The sequence below is a fragment of the Castanea sativa genome, chromosome 12 (genome assembly GCF_040712315.1).
Source record: "Castanea sativa cultivar Marrone di Chiusa Pesio chromosome 12, ASM4071231v1".
NCBI lineage: Eukaryota > Viridiplantae > Streptophyta > Magnoliopsida > Fagales > Fagaceae > Castanea > Castanea sativa.
In genome coordinates, this window is record NC_134024.1 from 17,350,092 (window position 1) to 17,364,955 (window position 14,864).

General features: G+C 33.1%; 1 protein-coding gene across 5 annotated transcripts; it reads right to left on the reverse strand.

Annotated features, from left to right (window-relative positions):
- Nucleotides 1-4,646: 4,646 nt before the first annotated feature.
- On the reverse strand, nt 4,647-14,148 carry LOC142618768 (uncharacterized). Of its 5 annotated transcripts, none has more exons than XM_075791785.1 (15): nt 14,035-14,148; nt 13,728-13,849; nt 13,543-13,602; nt 12,218-12,337; nt 11,836-11,955; nt 11,490-11,631; nt 11,119-11,289; nt 8,297-8,452; nt 8,085-8,191; nt 7,204-7,285; nt 6,705-6,846; nt 6,466-6,622; nt 6,009-6,125; nt 5,741-5,867; nt 4,647-5,054 (listed from the first exon to the last, which is right to left on the reverse strand). In XM_075791785.1, exons 1-15 carry the CDS (start codon nt 14,071-14,073, stop codon nt 4,779-4,781), a joined length of 1,938 nt encoding a protein of 645 aa, XP_075647900.1. In that variant the 5' UTR covers nt 14,074-14,148; the 3' UTR covers nt 4,647-4,778. The 5 variants fall into 5 exon arrangements, with proteins under 5 accessions (XP_075647900.1, XP_075647899.1, XP_075647898.1 ...); XM_075791784.1 differs by having other exon boundaries at nt 7,204-7,294; XM_075791783.1 differs by having other exon boundaries at nt 7,204-7,327.
- Nucleotides 14,149-14,864: the final 716 nt, after the last annotated feature.

The following is a 14,864-nucleotide window of genomic DNA, read 5'->3' on the forward strand; positions in this document are numbered from 1 at the left end:
AAGTTTCTAAGGTAAAATTGTTTTGATTTATTACCTATTTTTGACTAGTTGGATATCATGTGGTTGTGGATGTTGTTAAATTGTTTGGTTTATATTGTGTAACAATACTTGCATGCTTAATTTTTGTTTTTGTTTGAGGGGTTATTATTAATTAAAGTCGTATTAAAAAAAATTAAAATATAGGAAAATTTTAATAATAGGAATGATGATGATTGATGGGTTGACTGTTTAAATTATAATGAAAATTTTTTTTTTCTTGAGTATGAATAACATCTATATAACTAAGTAAAAATTTCTAATTAAAATTTTATTTTTAAAGTTCTTTTCAAGTTAATTTTTGAGTCATATTCTTAAAGCTAAAATAATTATGAGCAAACAAAAAATAATTGATGCATTCTTTAAGAAAAAAGATGTTAGCAATTCAAAAATTAGGACACATGTGGCTGTGGCTGTGGTTGTAGAAACAAATGTTGATACTTCAATGCCTAATGAACACCCCTCCAAATGTTCAAGAATTCAATTTGAAGAGATAGATCATGATCGAGAATCACGTAAACAAATATGTGAATTTCTTATCAACAAATAAGATGAAATCTGTCGAGCTTATCTCAAAGAAGGTCCATATCAACCTAAAAATATAGACTATCCATACAACGATGATACTCATTGTTGACATGCACGATTTTGATGTGAAATGTTTTTTTTTGTGTGGATATTTTTGTATATGTCTATAGTGAACTAGATAATTTTTGTATGTTCATTTATGTTTAAGATATATCAAAATTGAAATTTTATATTCAATACACTTATGATTTATATTTTTTATATCAATACTTCAAATTGGCCCCCCCATGTAAAATTCCTGGCTACGCCCCTGTCTGTCAATATTAACATGGTATCAAAGCCATGTATCATCTAACGTTGCCAGATTCTAACACTCATTCTCTCACATATGGGTCTACTAGACATGTGAGACTTTTTTATGAAGGGTGATATTGTGACAAATTATCACTTGTCTTAAAAGTTTAAACTATTAAGAAATTATGAATTTAACTAACAAATATATGATCAAATATTTGTGATGCTTGGTAAAAACTTAAGATATTAAAAAAATCTAATTCATTTTTGTTGTAGGCCCCCTTAAGTTGAATAGAGTTGGAGAACTTTAGCTCACCAATTGAAGCTATGCGAATTGTTCACAGGTCCTTTTGGTGAACTTGGTCTTCTAAGGGCATGTATGATCTCAAATTATGTCAAGGATTGGTAGAGGGAGAGAAGATTCTATGTTGTGAAGCTTAAATTCAGGCTTGATTGCCTAATAAGCTAAGCTAAAGAAGCAACATGTTCAAGCTCACCGCCAATAGGCCCAAATACATTAACAGGATTGCTCACTTATGCGCTAAAGTAGCACAATATCGAAACTCACTTTGCCCAAGCTTGTGGTTATAAAAAGCCCATAATCACCGTAATTGGACCCTAATTTAAATTTGCATTCAAAGGCAAACACTACAAATTGTCCTCTTTTTGAAGAACTATAAAGCAATTGCATTCCTTTCTCTTAAATTTAATTTGAAGCATAATGAGACTTCTGTATATATCTATTGGTATTAATGTTTGAATCTTTGCATTTGAGAGTTAATGTAACTTTAATGGGATCAAGTCCATTAGTAGTTGATAAACCAACAAATGTATAAAAGTGTAATGTTATATTAACCACTCTCACTCTTATCAATTTGAGAATTCGTTCCCACGTATATACCCCAAGAAGTTTTGTTAAGTAGAGGTAGGGGTTTGTGTAATGTTTATTCCTAAACACACAACATCCCCCATCTTATCTAAATTAACTGGTTTAGACACAAATTGCAGAAATCAATAGTTCTAGTAGCAAGCTTGGCAGACAAAATTTTAATTAGGGTTTTTTTTCCCCTTGTGTAGTTGAATTAGGATTTTATTTTATGTTCTTTCCCTTTTCATTTTCCTTGTTGAATTAAGATTTGATTGGTTTTTCTTTTCTAATTAAGTTGAGTTCTTTTTTCTTTCTCCAAAAAAATAATAATAATAAGTTGAGTTATTTTCTCTAGTAGAAGTAGAACTTTGTTATTTCTTTTTTTGAAAGGATTAGGAGATAATTAGAAGCTCTTCCTATAAATACTCTTTCTAAGGAGGTGGTGATTATTAAGTTGTTATTAAAAAGTTTCTTTTAAGAAATTTTATCTATTTCTTTTGCCTACTAGTATAGTGTTCTTGTAGAACTTAACATTTATGGAAGAGTTATAGTAATTGTGCGTTACACACTGCATCACAACACTTCAACTAAGCCAAACCATGTTACTAATTTTCAAGTTGTGAATAAGAAATTCTCCAAATACAACACAACACACCAATATGCTCCTTTTTTTTTTTTATAAATATGCATAAGTTAAAACATATCATGCATATGTTAAAACATATCACCAATATGCTCTTACCTGAATTTTTTTTTAAATGTTCTGGAAGTCAACTTCAATCTAGATATATATGTTTGCTCACAAATATTAAGCATTTAAGCCCATACTAACATCAAGAAACTTCAAAAATAAAGTTAAAAATATATACACAATATCCCATAAGAAACAATCAATGTACTAATTAAGTACCACATACATATGCTCCAACAAATTATGAACATAATTTAAAAAAAAAATACACTAGGTTCATATTGGACGCAATACTAATTACTACCATACAATTGCTTTCAATGGCTGAAATTTGGAATTAAGAAAACAACTTTCAATCTCAATCCTTGAATGAATTAAAATAAGAAAGAAAATAAAGTTTAAAAGTGAGGAAGTAAAAAGTTTTCGTGAAAAAAAGAGAGTAATTCCACCGCATGCGGTGCTTGATTTTGATCCCTTGATTATGCATCTTTTTTACTGTCTTTTGCTTTCTCAACCAACACAAGAGCAAAATGGAGTGATCCTCTCTCTTGACTATTAGAAGAAGCATTGTCACTAGATTGTTGGGCAAGCCGGAATGACCAAACTTGCCCTACATCATGTTCCTCGAGTTCATTTGACAACTAAACCTCATTCCAATCAATCCTTAGAGCATACATCGAACTCACTTTGCCCGTATTCTTTGGCATGTCCCACTACCTCAAAACAATCTTAAACTTCTCACGTCTAGGATCAATCAACATTGTTGGGATTTCTTCTTGTGCATTAAGCATTGATTTCTATTCCTCAGTTAAGAAATCCGACCTTAATTGCTTCAAAGGCATCGACAACGGGGCTAAACCTTTGTCTAAGAGTCACTCGGAAATAGCTTTTTTTGTATCACCAACATTATATCAGTCCCACGTATTGCTTCAATCTTATCAATAAACTCTTTAGGCAATTTTGGTGTTGGCTTCTAATTCATTAAGTTTCCTCTACAACCAGACCTCTTTATCTTGGCTTTTGAACCCCAATCTTTATTCTCCTCTTCTTCACAACTTCTTAGCTTTTGTTCATTCTTTCTTTGTGCTTGGATATTAGTCAAGACTTGATGCAATTGCGTACTTTTCCTCAAAAGTGGTCAAAAGTCGTGGATTCGAGTTTGGGGAGTAAGACTGCTTCATGACTTCTCTCAGATCTCATGAAAGTAAGAACTTTGCACACTGAGTAAGGCATTTTTCTTTGTGCTAGGATAGCATCGTTCATGAACTTTTCTGGCACAACTTTTGGTTCTTCTTTTGGCACAACACTATTATTCTCTGGATGTTTGAGCTCGTCAATGTCATGCTTCATCTTCGTAGTGCGTGCAGCCATAAACAAAATATCAAGCAGACACAAATCTTCAACACCACTATATATGATACTTCATAATTTCATCTTCCAACAGTGGCAACTTCTTCTTATCCATCTCACTACTCATTCTCGTCGAACCCACTAGAACGATGTTACAAAGTACTCAAAATCTATGGCTTCCCTTTTGTTTATATTTTATATACTATTGCTTACACACAACACAAAGCCATTATTTACGTTAACTATTCCTATTATAATTCAAAATCATGTTCGAAATGGACAAGCCGACAAGGTTTCCTATTTCTTCTCACGCTAGAGTTGGATGGGTGACACGTTGTAGCTTTTAAAGTTAAAAATTTATCTTAAACACATGTGTACTCCTAGAGACATTTGGACTTCACTTCATTGTAATTTGTGAACCCAGCTGCCCAAGAACGTGAAATGGGCCCAAGGTTTTTTTTCTCTAATTTGGGGCTATACCAATTTGCATTGATCCGACTTTATATTATTATGCTATCTTTTATCTAAAAGAAGAAAACTTTATTTTATTATGAACTCCATGCACTTTTCCAAATAAAAAAAAAAAATTTCTTATTCTTAACTTCTTATGTGTTGTTCTTTACAATTTAAGCTGATTTCATGGCAATTAAACCAGTAATATAAAAGGAATTCATCTATGTTTATATGCACTAGGGTACAAAATTCGAATATTACGTTCGTGTTGACTTTAGTTGCAGTGATGATATGCATCCAAATTATGGATTAACGAAATCTAATACATTTTGTGTTTTTTTTTAAAATGATACTATACATTACAATATATAAAATTTACAAACAAATTTATCATAAATTACCATAACAATAATTATTCAAAAATTAATTTATTATGGAAAATATCGTTTCGCCCATTGTTGGAATGCAATTTGTTCTATATGCTAATTAATTAATTATTGGAAATAAAAGACATTCCTTCTATACAATATGCAAGAATGTAGATTTATATATATCCACCTATACAAACCCAGTTTGTTTCTTGGAATTAGAGGACGATGGGCCTTCAAAACGAATATAGTCATACATAATCCCTTGCAAAGCCGGAGCATCACCGGAGGCCATTGTTTGTGTCAAGAAAATGGTATTGTCCCCATCCACAAGCTGAGTGAATGGTACATCTACGTTGTACAGCCGGTAGAGTCCATGAATTCCATGTCTAGCAATTGTGTTGTCATGACCAATTACTCCAGTTGAGAACAAAGGGGGACTTGTTTTTGGATCGTTTACTCGAACCTTTCAGAAAGCAAACAAACAAAATCAATATTAACACGCGTTTATGGAGTTATAGGAAATGTGCCCAAAGAACACTTTTGGAAAGTCTTTTAGATGTAACAATTATTTCATGCTTCTGGCATATATAATATGGTTTTCACATCTTATGTGATCCACAAGTATGGGAAATATATGTTAGATTTGGTAATAATGGCTTGCATAAAAATTAAGTTAGGTACAAATTGGAGAAGAAGAAAAAATATCCTTTGACCGGGACCTCCCAAAATACTAGGAGGTGGTATTACATGCATTTGATACATGTATTACATGGTTATATGTTTGATGCAGGTTTTTGATACTTTTAAATGGAGTGGAAGAGTCGAACTCTAAACATCTCCAATAGAATCATCAAGAAAAATCATTTGATCTAAAGATCATTGGCTGTTGAAGTAGGTGTGAGGTATTTGAATGTGATGTTTGAAACACCATTCTTTAAACTCAAAAACTGTAGCTTAAGATGTGTCCAATTTGTGTTTATTAATCCTGTGCTTAATTAACACTATTACTTAATTTGAAACTTCCCTTAAACATAATATCCCAACCAAAGGGAAGGAAGATCATCCATCATGACAGTGCATTAACAACCTATAAAATCAATCACTCAGTGCTAATATTTAATGAACAATAATAATCTTGAAGGTCCATACCTGTAATTCAGACATATGGGCGGTTGCAAGTGCCAATCGCAGTGTATAGGATCCGTTTGTATCCACCAGGTCAAGTTCGAACTTGATTTGCCATGTAGTTCCTTGATATGTGTCATCACTTAATTTTCTGCCACAAAATAATGTCTAGATATCATTAATTCAATTTTATGATTTACGAGAAATATTAATAATTCCAATTTGAATTGTTATTTGATTATTATTGCAATCATTATATAAAAGATAAGTTGATGTTTGGAAAGGAGTTTACCTAGTAACCTGAGCAAAGAACCAATCTTTCCGATAGTCACTAACACCCACTGTGTAAACTAAATCCTTGTCAGGATATAAATCTGCATATTTTTCCCAAAGTCCATATTGCCTAAACCTGCCAGTATAAAACAAAGATTTACAATTCCTTACTCCCTAAATGTGCTTTATGTTTTTTGTTTTTGCTAATAGCGTCAAGGACAATTAGAACTAATTAATCTCTCCATGTTGTATAGTCTTCCCTGTCTTCCATATATCTGATAGTTACAAGTAGAAATCCCTTTGAGAATGGTCCCAAGATAGTAGGTAAAAGACTTGACTACAAAATCTCTTGAATCATATGAGGCTGAAGAATTATTATACATTCATCATAAAAAGCTAACAAATGCAATACTAATTCTATGTTCTAAGTCTATGATTAGTGTGTACTCTCTAAATTTACAGTTGGAATTGCTAACCTGTCAGGATGATTGACATAAAGTTTGTTAATATACTTTGGGTCAGGATCAGGAATGTAAAATTCGGCAGCAGAGCGATCTGGGATGCCTATTTCCCACAGTGTTGGGCCATCTCTTGGTGGCTCAAATACAAGACCACCCAAATCAATATCACAACCTGTTTTTGCACGTTATTATTCATACCATGTATGAACAAAATGAGAACTTAAAAAAGGTTCATTAGAGGTAAAGAATAGGACCTGGGGTTATGGTAATGAAAACATCATGTAGATAATCACCAATGAAACCAGGAACCCATGCATAAAGATTATAGCTGTCACATCTTATATTATTGATAGAGAAGTAGCCATCTGCATCTGCTGTGGCCCAAAATTGGTAACCCTGATGATATTGAATCAAAAATATTATTGTTCAAGATTACTTTGTTATAATTAAAAATGTAATTATTGTCAAGACAAAAAAAATGAACTTATTCTTCAAGATTTACTGGTTTTATAGTCACAAGGGGAGCAACTTTGATACCCAAAACAAAATACGGATAATAGTAGTTAAGAAAATTATTCATTATATTGTCGATGTGATATCAATCAAATTAATTAGCATGCCAATTTTGTAAGTATTTTATAATAACATTCGTGGTGCTATTAGCATTTTCTTTTTTAATAAAATAATAGAACATACTGATATTCATGTTATATGTAAAAAACCATGCTTAGAAATATGATGAATTAATATCACCTTGCATTCTGTTTGCCAGGATCCAACGTCTCCAGGTGGTGCCAGTCCCACATAAGCATAGCTTGCAGAAATGTACTGATCACTTAAATACCTAGTAAGGGCAATTGTAAAATATTTTGACCCACTATAGCCAGATTATTAGAGATGAAAATTTTAGCTCAGGAGCAAATATATAGAGTAAAGACAATCAATTGATGTGGTGATCGATACCTCAAATTGTGTAAATTAGAATGGATGGGTGTGTTGCGCAGGTGTGCTTTACGTCTCACATCAAGTTTTTATTAAATTTATAAGTAGTTGCTATTATAATTTTACTAGTCCGTATATAACAAATGTGACTAGTGTTCTACGAAATTTCATGAGTGTCTTCAAGAAATATTCCTATCAATCTTTTTTTTTAAAATTAAAAATTAAATTATGAACAAATCAAGTTTTCTTCCAAATCGGGGTATGTGGCCATTTGAAAACCATTCACATATATTAAATTACATGATTAAATAAATCATTTAATCAAGAAATATGATTATTAAGTGTGCATTTGGTTCCAAATTAAAAAATCAGTTTATTTTACTATTCAACTTATTGCCCATTTTGGTACATAATAATAAGAGTTTTAAGTAAAAACACAAAACCGAAGTACTATTTATGGGCACCATTGCACTTTTTGGTACTATTCATGGGTCTCATTATACTATTTCAATTAACTTTTCCATTTATCTACAGTACTTTCAGCAAAAACGTTTTCAGTTTCAGTAAAATAAGTGGATAACAAACAAACCCTAAGTGTGTCATGTAATTAAAAGTACAGATATTACCCCTTTTGAAGGTACATAATAATAAGAGTTTTAAGTAAAAACACAAAACCGAAGTGATTTAAGTACCTATCTTTGATTTGTAATCTACCATTAACACTGCCCCTTTGATTAGCAGGTGGAAAATCCTCAGAAGCTGGAAAATTGTATGGCCAACTTTCAACTTCAATCATCATCTGGATATCGATTCAATGTTAAATTAGTACTTCTCAATCAAATACTTCAAAAAAAATTCTCAACAAAAGGTTGTTTTTTGTAACTCTCTATTGTAAATTACTAACTTGATTTTTAGCATCCTCCCAGAGATGAATTGGGTCATTTTCATTTGAGACAGAATTAAGGTACATAAAGATGGGGCCAAAAACTTTCTTCCAAGGCTCGTCAGGTTTGAGTTTAAGCACAAGATCCTCTCCTCCATAGTGAGCACTAAGAAACATCTATTTGAAACATATAGATCAGGTTAACATGAACGGAAATGGTAAATGAAAACAATTATTGGAACTGAATACTAATTCATGGTGAGTGTAATTCACTAAAAAACAATCATGGTGATTATATCTTGTGTATGTAACCCTACGGGCACATCACTTTTTTCACTTGTAACACGTCGGGAAGTGAGATTTAAACCCAAGTTCTCTTTATAAAAGTCATACATTACCATAGATAGGGCTGTCCAAACAACCTGCTGAACCGACCCACCTTGCCAAATCGACCGGATCCGAATCATCCACTACTCGATCTGACTATTTCGGCGGTCGGCGGCGTGTCCTTGCTTTCCAAAATCGATTCCAGTGGGTTGGCAGCGGGTCTTTTCTTCCAAAACCCGAGCCACCCGACCTGACCAGACTATAAATGGGTAAAAAAGATTTTTAGAACTCACCCAGACCTCAAAGTCTCAAACTCAGTTCTTCTACTCTCACTCTCTCCTCTAATGATCTCTTTGCTCTTCACCGATCTCTACTCTTCACTGGTCTCTGCTCGTCGCCGATCTTTGCTCGTCGTCCTCGATCTTTGCCCTTCATTCGTAACATCACTAGCTAGTCTTCGCATCCATCGCCTCCATCTCTCAGGTTTGATCTCTCTACTCTTAGTCACTCGATCTCTCTACTCTCAGTCGCCAGGTCGTCACCAGTTCAAATCTAGGATTATCTCTCTCTCAAGTTCAAGCTCTCAAGTTTAATCTCCATATTCCCTATTATTGGGTTTGTCAATTTGTTATTTGGGTTTGTTGAGCTGATCTTTGGGTTTGTAGTTGTAGATCTTTTGAATCATTGGTTCTGATCTTTGGGTTTGTAGTTGTAGATCTTTTGAATCATTGGTTCTGATCTTTGGGTTTGTAGTTGTAGATCTTTTGAATAGTTGGTTTTATTCTTTGGGTTTGTGTTTAATGTTTGTATTTTCGGTCGAAATCAAAGTAGACCACCGTCCACCCAAGCCCGATTCGACTCAATCGGTGGCTTTTCACGATTGACGGCAGGTTTGGAATTTCTCCACCCAATCTGATCGGGTTGGTTGCGGGTTGAGCACAAACCTGACCCAAACCGACCTGTGGACGCCCTAACCATCGAGTTACAAAACTCTTGAGAGATGTATACAATACTTGGAACTTAATTGTAGCAATAAGTCTAATGACACAAAAATTTTCATAAAATTTTGCACAATTTTTTGTAAAATTATCTCAATTTGGAGGCTTAATGTGGCCCACATATATTTTAATTTAATTGTTTAATTATTACTTATCTAGATTTAATTTATTTATTTTGGGGTAGACAGGGTTCAAACCCCCAAAATCTCTTATTTAATAATTATAAACTTTACCAATTAAACTAATTGAAACACATTACTTTAGACACTAATTAACACCTTAATAAATTGTGAAAAAAAGATTATGAAAAATGAATTGTAAAGTAGGATAATTTTAGTTGGATTGAGATCCAACTAGCTAGGGCTATTGCACTGAGTGATACCTCTTGAATGCTTCAGATCAAAAATTAAAAAAAAAAAAAAAATTAATCTCAACCATGAGATTGAAAAAGTAAAAACATTTAAGAGCAACCACATCAGTTCGGTTAAAAATTCCGTCTATTTTACACAAAAAACCTCCTTCTAAAATTTTACACATTCATTTTTACAAATCATCCACATCAGTTCATTTATTCTACTCCACCTATTAATTAAATAATCAATTTTTTCACATTTTTTATTATTTATCTCAACGGCCTAATCTTATACCCGCGCACTATTGCTCCTTCTGTTCATTTCTGATTCATCTTTCTCTCTCTCTCTCTCTCTCTCTCTCTCTCTCTACCCATTTCAGATCAACCGTCCATCTCGATCAACTCTCCGATCCACGAGCGCTGTCCTCCATTTCTCAATCTGACCGAGCTCCGATCCTCTATTTCTCGACCCGATCCAGCTCCGTCCTCTGTTTCGCAACCCGATCCAACTCTGATCCAGCTCCGTCCTCTGTTTCGCGACCCGATCCAGCTCCGTCCTCTATTTCTCGACCCGATCCAGCTCCGATCCATCTCCATCCTCTGTTTCTCGATCCGATCCAGCTCCGCTCCGATCCGATCCGAGCTCCGTCCTCTGTTTCTGGGTTGAGGCAAAGCGGGTTTTCTGGGTTTCTTTGAATTTGGTTTCTGTTTTTGTTTATTTTGGGTTGAATTTTTTGTTGATTTTAGTTTTTTTGTTGAGGCAAAGCTCCGTCCTCTGTTTCTGTTTTTTTGTTGTTTTTTTTTATTATTTTGGGTTGAGGCAAAGCGGGTCCGTTCAGAGGAAGAGGGAGAGGGAGAGAGAGAGAGGCAGAGAGAGAGAGAACAGATGGAGAAAGAAGAGAGGTGAGAGAAAAAAATATAAAATAATATTTTACACCGCTACAGTAACCGTGTATATTTACACGGTACTGTAGCGATTTTGAACGAAATGTAAAATATAGACAGTTATGAAAGGACTGATGTGGGGTGTTTTTGATCAAAAATGTGTAAATTTAAGCATTTTTTTTATTATACACACTTATACACCAACTGATGCAATTGCTCTAAGAGGTAAAAAAAGTAAAAAAGTTTGAAAAAGGTGAAATTTTGTGTGGGAAGTCACTTACTGCGAGATTGAAAGGCCCCACATGGGAAGTCAAGTTCTGTTTACTGAGTCCACCTGATCGAAACTCATTGCTTGGTGTGATTTGCCAAAACCCCACGGGCGGGTCCATGCATATCCATCCGTGGACTCGAAGATCTTTGTTTTCACACGAGTATTGGTACTTGTCATCCACCTGCACATGCAAGGAAATTAGTCCTATATATGATAAATTAGTTTCAATAATATCTCTTACAAACTTTGTGCTTAAACTTATCTTAAATTATTTTCTTTTTTGGAGAATAAGTTAGTCTACTTCATACTATACAAGAATTAAAAAAGAAGAAGAGAAAATGAGTGAAAAAGAAGAAGAAGAAGAAGAAGAAGATAGAGTACCTCTCCTTTGAACTCTGGCTCCACAGGATTAACAAGCAAGACTGCTTCTGGGGTAGCTAGAGGTTCACCTCTTCCTGGTAACCGATCATCAGGAAGTGGCATGTATCTTTGTCTGTTATCCGCTACTGCCATATAGTGAAACCTATACGTATGTTATATACCCAAAATAAGGAATTACTAAAAATACAAACTTAAAATTATTATCTAGTGAAAAAGAACCTGATTCTAGAAAATTCTTGAGGATACCATATTAAAAAAAAAAAAAAGTATAAATTATGGTTATTCATTAAAAAAAGAAGAAGGAAAAAGGGGGTATGAAATTGCTTAAAGCAATAATATTGTGTACTTGTCTTTTCTGAGTTTGAACACAATCCTGGTTTGTGGGAAGTTGAAAGGAGGCCATTCCTTTAGGTGCTCATAAATGGCATAGGTGTAGAAGCCCGAAGAATTACGTAGCATTATAAACCTAAAATGTCATGAATTTTTGTCATCATCATTATGCATAAATCGAGTAATATAAAAATTTTCACAAATTTATACTATCACAACCTTCTGGACTGATAGATTAAAAAGATGGCGTCAATAATATTGTTGCAATCACAACTTATCATCTTAATAAATTTAAAAAAGAAGAAAAAATTAAGGAAAAACTTGTATCAATAAAATTACTTTATCATTATCAGCGTGAAGCACAAAACTAATACTCTAGAATTAAGTTGATTGATTACCTTTTGTCTATATTTAAGGAGACTTGCTTGCCTTGAAGAGAGGGATCCCACAACCTTGTGAATGAGATCTCTAACTGTTCCTCAGTTTCCACAATAACCCTAAAACTTGTTCCTTTAATCCTGCATGATATTTATTGCCTTTTTTGATAACAGAGATGTAGTAAACCAAAACATGAAAGTAGTCATAGAAAGAACTCACCAAGTTAGTTGACAATATTTGATGTATACAGTTAGAGATGGTGACTCATATTCAAAATGAAAAAGAAATGTTGGTCTCAACTATAGAGGTGTTTTATGGATAGAGCGTGAGCGTAATCTACTATAAAGTATAGAGGTGTTTTATGGCTAGGGGCAATATATAGTATATACGCACTAAAACTTATTCTTTTTGTTACTTTATGATTAAAAATATAGGATTCGGTTAATGAATACCTTTGGGTATACATATATTAATTATTTATTTTTAAAAATGTTTTATCAAAAATTAAAAAAAATTGTCAAAAAAGTTAATCGCTTTTTCACTATTTCACTTTTCTGTTGACACTATCAAATTATATAAACTCTTTGTGTGATGTTTTCTCTCCATTTTTTCTGATTATAGGTGCGTTTGGGACAGCAGCTGTGTTTGCGTTTACAGAGGTTGCGTTTTTTTTGGCTAGTCCATGGCACTGTTCAAGGACCAGTCAATTGAGAAAAACACATAAATAGTAATTTGCAGCAATAGAAAATATTTTGTTACAATGTTTCAGCAATAAGTTTTCAATTTTTAGCAAAATAAGTGGTATCCAAACGCATGCTACATTTCACTAAATTGTATAAATATATGATCTAAAAAATATATGGAACGAACTCAACCTTTATCTAGCAATTATGATGAAAATAATAACCGAATGGTTGATCAGGGTTGGAGAGAGAGAGAGAGAGAGAGAGAGAGAGAGAGAGAGAGAGAGAGATGTGTAAAATTCATACAGTTTTTCCCAAAAATGACTCACATTAATAAGTATATAATTGTATAAATTTACAAATTTGCTACAGTAATTGTGTAAATTTATATTGACACTATTTATTTTGCATTTAATTTTTTATTCTTTTTTTACATATCCCGAAAGAAAAAAGTGAATGGTGGTTATTGTATATGAAGAAAGAAAAGCAATTTAAAAAAAAATTTGATATTTTAATGAAAAGTAGTATAAAATAGATAATCTGATATGAGTGGTTTTGAAAAGTGAGTATGTAATTTTTTTTTTTAAAGATAAATTCTTATGCTAAAATAAATATAAATTTTTGTAAGATCTAATGGAAGACTATAGAGGCATTTAACATACACATCAAATGTACCCGTTGTTCCTGTGCTACCTGCTTCACTCCAGACAAGGTCCCAGTACCTACATATATATATATATTTCATTCAAAATGGTTAATAGCTAATTACATAACTACCTAAATTACAGGTTCTCATTGAAAAATCAACATTTTGACCCAAAAACAGAGCAATTCTAGGGCCACTTACCCTCTATTAACCTCCTCATCAAGACCATCAAGCAAATTGTCGATGCCATTATATTTTATCTCAGTAACAATTCCATCTGGATTTGATAATTTTACTTGTAGTAGGCCATTATCCATCACAACCTGCACACACATATGTCTCATCTAAATTAAAATGTATTTCTTAATAAGCAATTTTAAAACAAGCAAGTTAATGAAAGATAGGACCCAAATTCAAAAATTTCTTGTGCATAAAATGGTTTAAACTGTATTTAGATCAAGACCTACTCTTAATCATGTTATGTATTACATAAAAGAGAACAACTTACATGACTGTCCTCAATATGCAATAGTACCCCTTGAGACATGGTGAGGCCCTTCTTGCTTTTTTTGCAGCACGAAAATTTTGTATTTGGCTTATGAGGAATAATTGAGTTCCTCAAAGATATATAAATACTAATAATGATAGTATTAAACTCTATCTTTTGCCAATGATAGAAAATCTTGTCTGTCCATTTCTTGTTGGGACATGACAAGGATCATGAAAGTTTTACGGCTTAAAAGAGTGTAAGGCATGGCTTGCTTAAAGCCTTGAGCCTTGAACTAGAGACTACGGAAGATTCCTACTTTCAACTTTTTCCTCGGTTTCTTTGCTTTGTCGATCGCCAATGATGTCACAGACGTGCAGAAGTTGGTATGTACAAAAAAAACTCGTGTATGTTAAATCATGAATTGTGTGAGACATACTTAATTTGGTAAATCCAAAGTACCTGATCTTAGGGCCTATGGTATGGCTTATATTTTTTTATTTGAGAAACACACACACATATATATAGGAAAAGAGGATGAGATAAGGGAGTATACTTGCACGCCAATACTAAAACTGCATGTGATAGTTAGTGTCGCGAAGCAAGTGATAAACCCCTTATCATTAAAGTTGAAAACCATGAACTAATGTGGCTGTGTAATATGATGGGTTATATATAAGCCATACATTGAGTTCATTATATAATACACAATTCAAGATTGTAAAGACGTAATCCGCTAAAGACTTTTAGCTATGAACATATGTAATTAGATCGAACTATATTAATTCTCTTACTTTTACTTTCTCTTTCAATATCATCTTATCATCTTCTGTCAATTTTAACATAGTATC

Bases quoted from the DNA above. Each gene is read 5' to 3' on its own strand.
- LOC142618768 (XM_075791783.1), bottom strand. From the start codon at position 14,073: ATGTCTCAAGGGGTACTATTGCATATTGAGGACAGTCAT. The intron at 13,850-14,034 runs GTAAGTTGTTCT...ATGTGTGTGCAG, and splicing joins TGCATATTGAGGACAGTCAT to GTTGTGATGGATAATGGCCT. The intron at 7,328-8,084 runs GTACTTAAATCA...ATCTGGCTATAG, and splicing joins AGATTACAAATCAAAGATAG to TGGGTCAAAATATTTTACAA.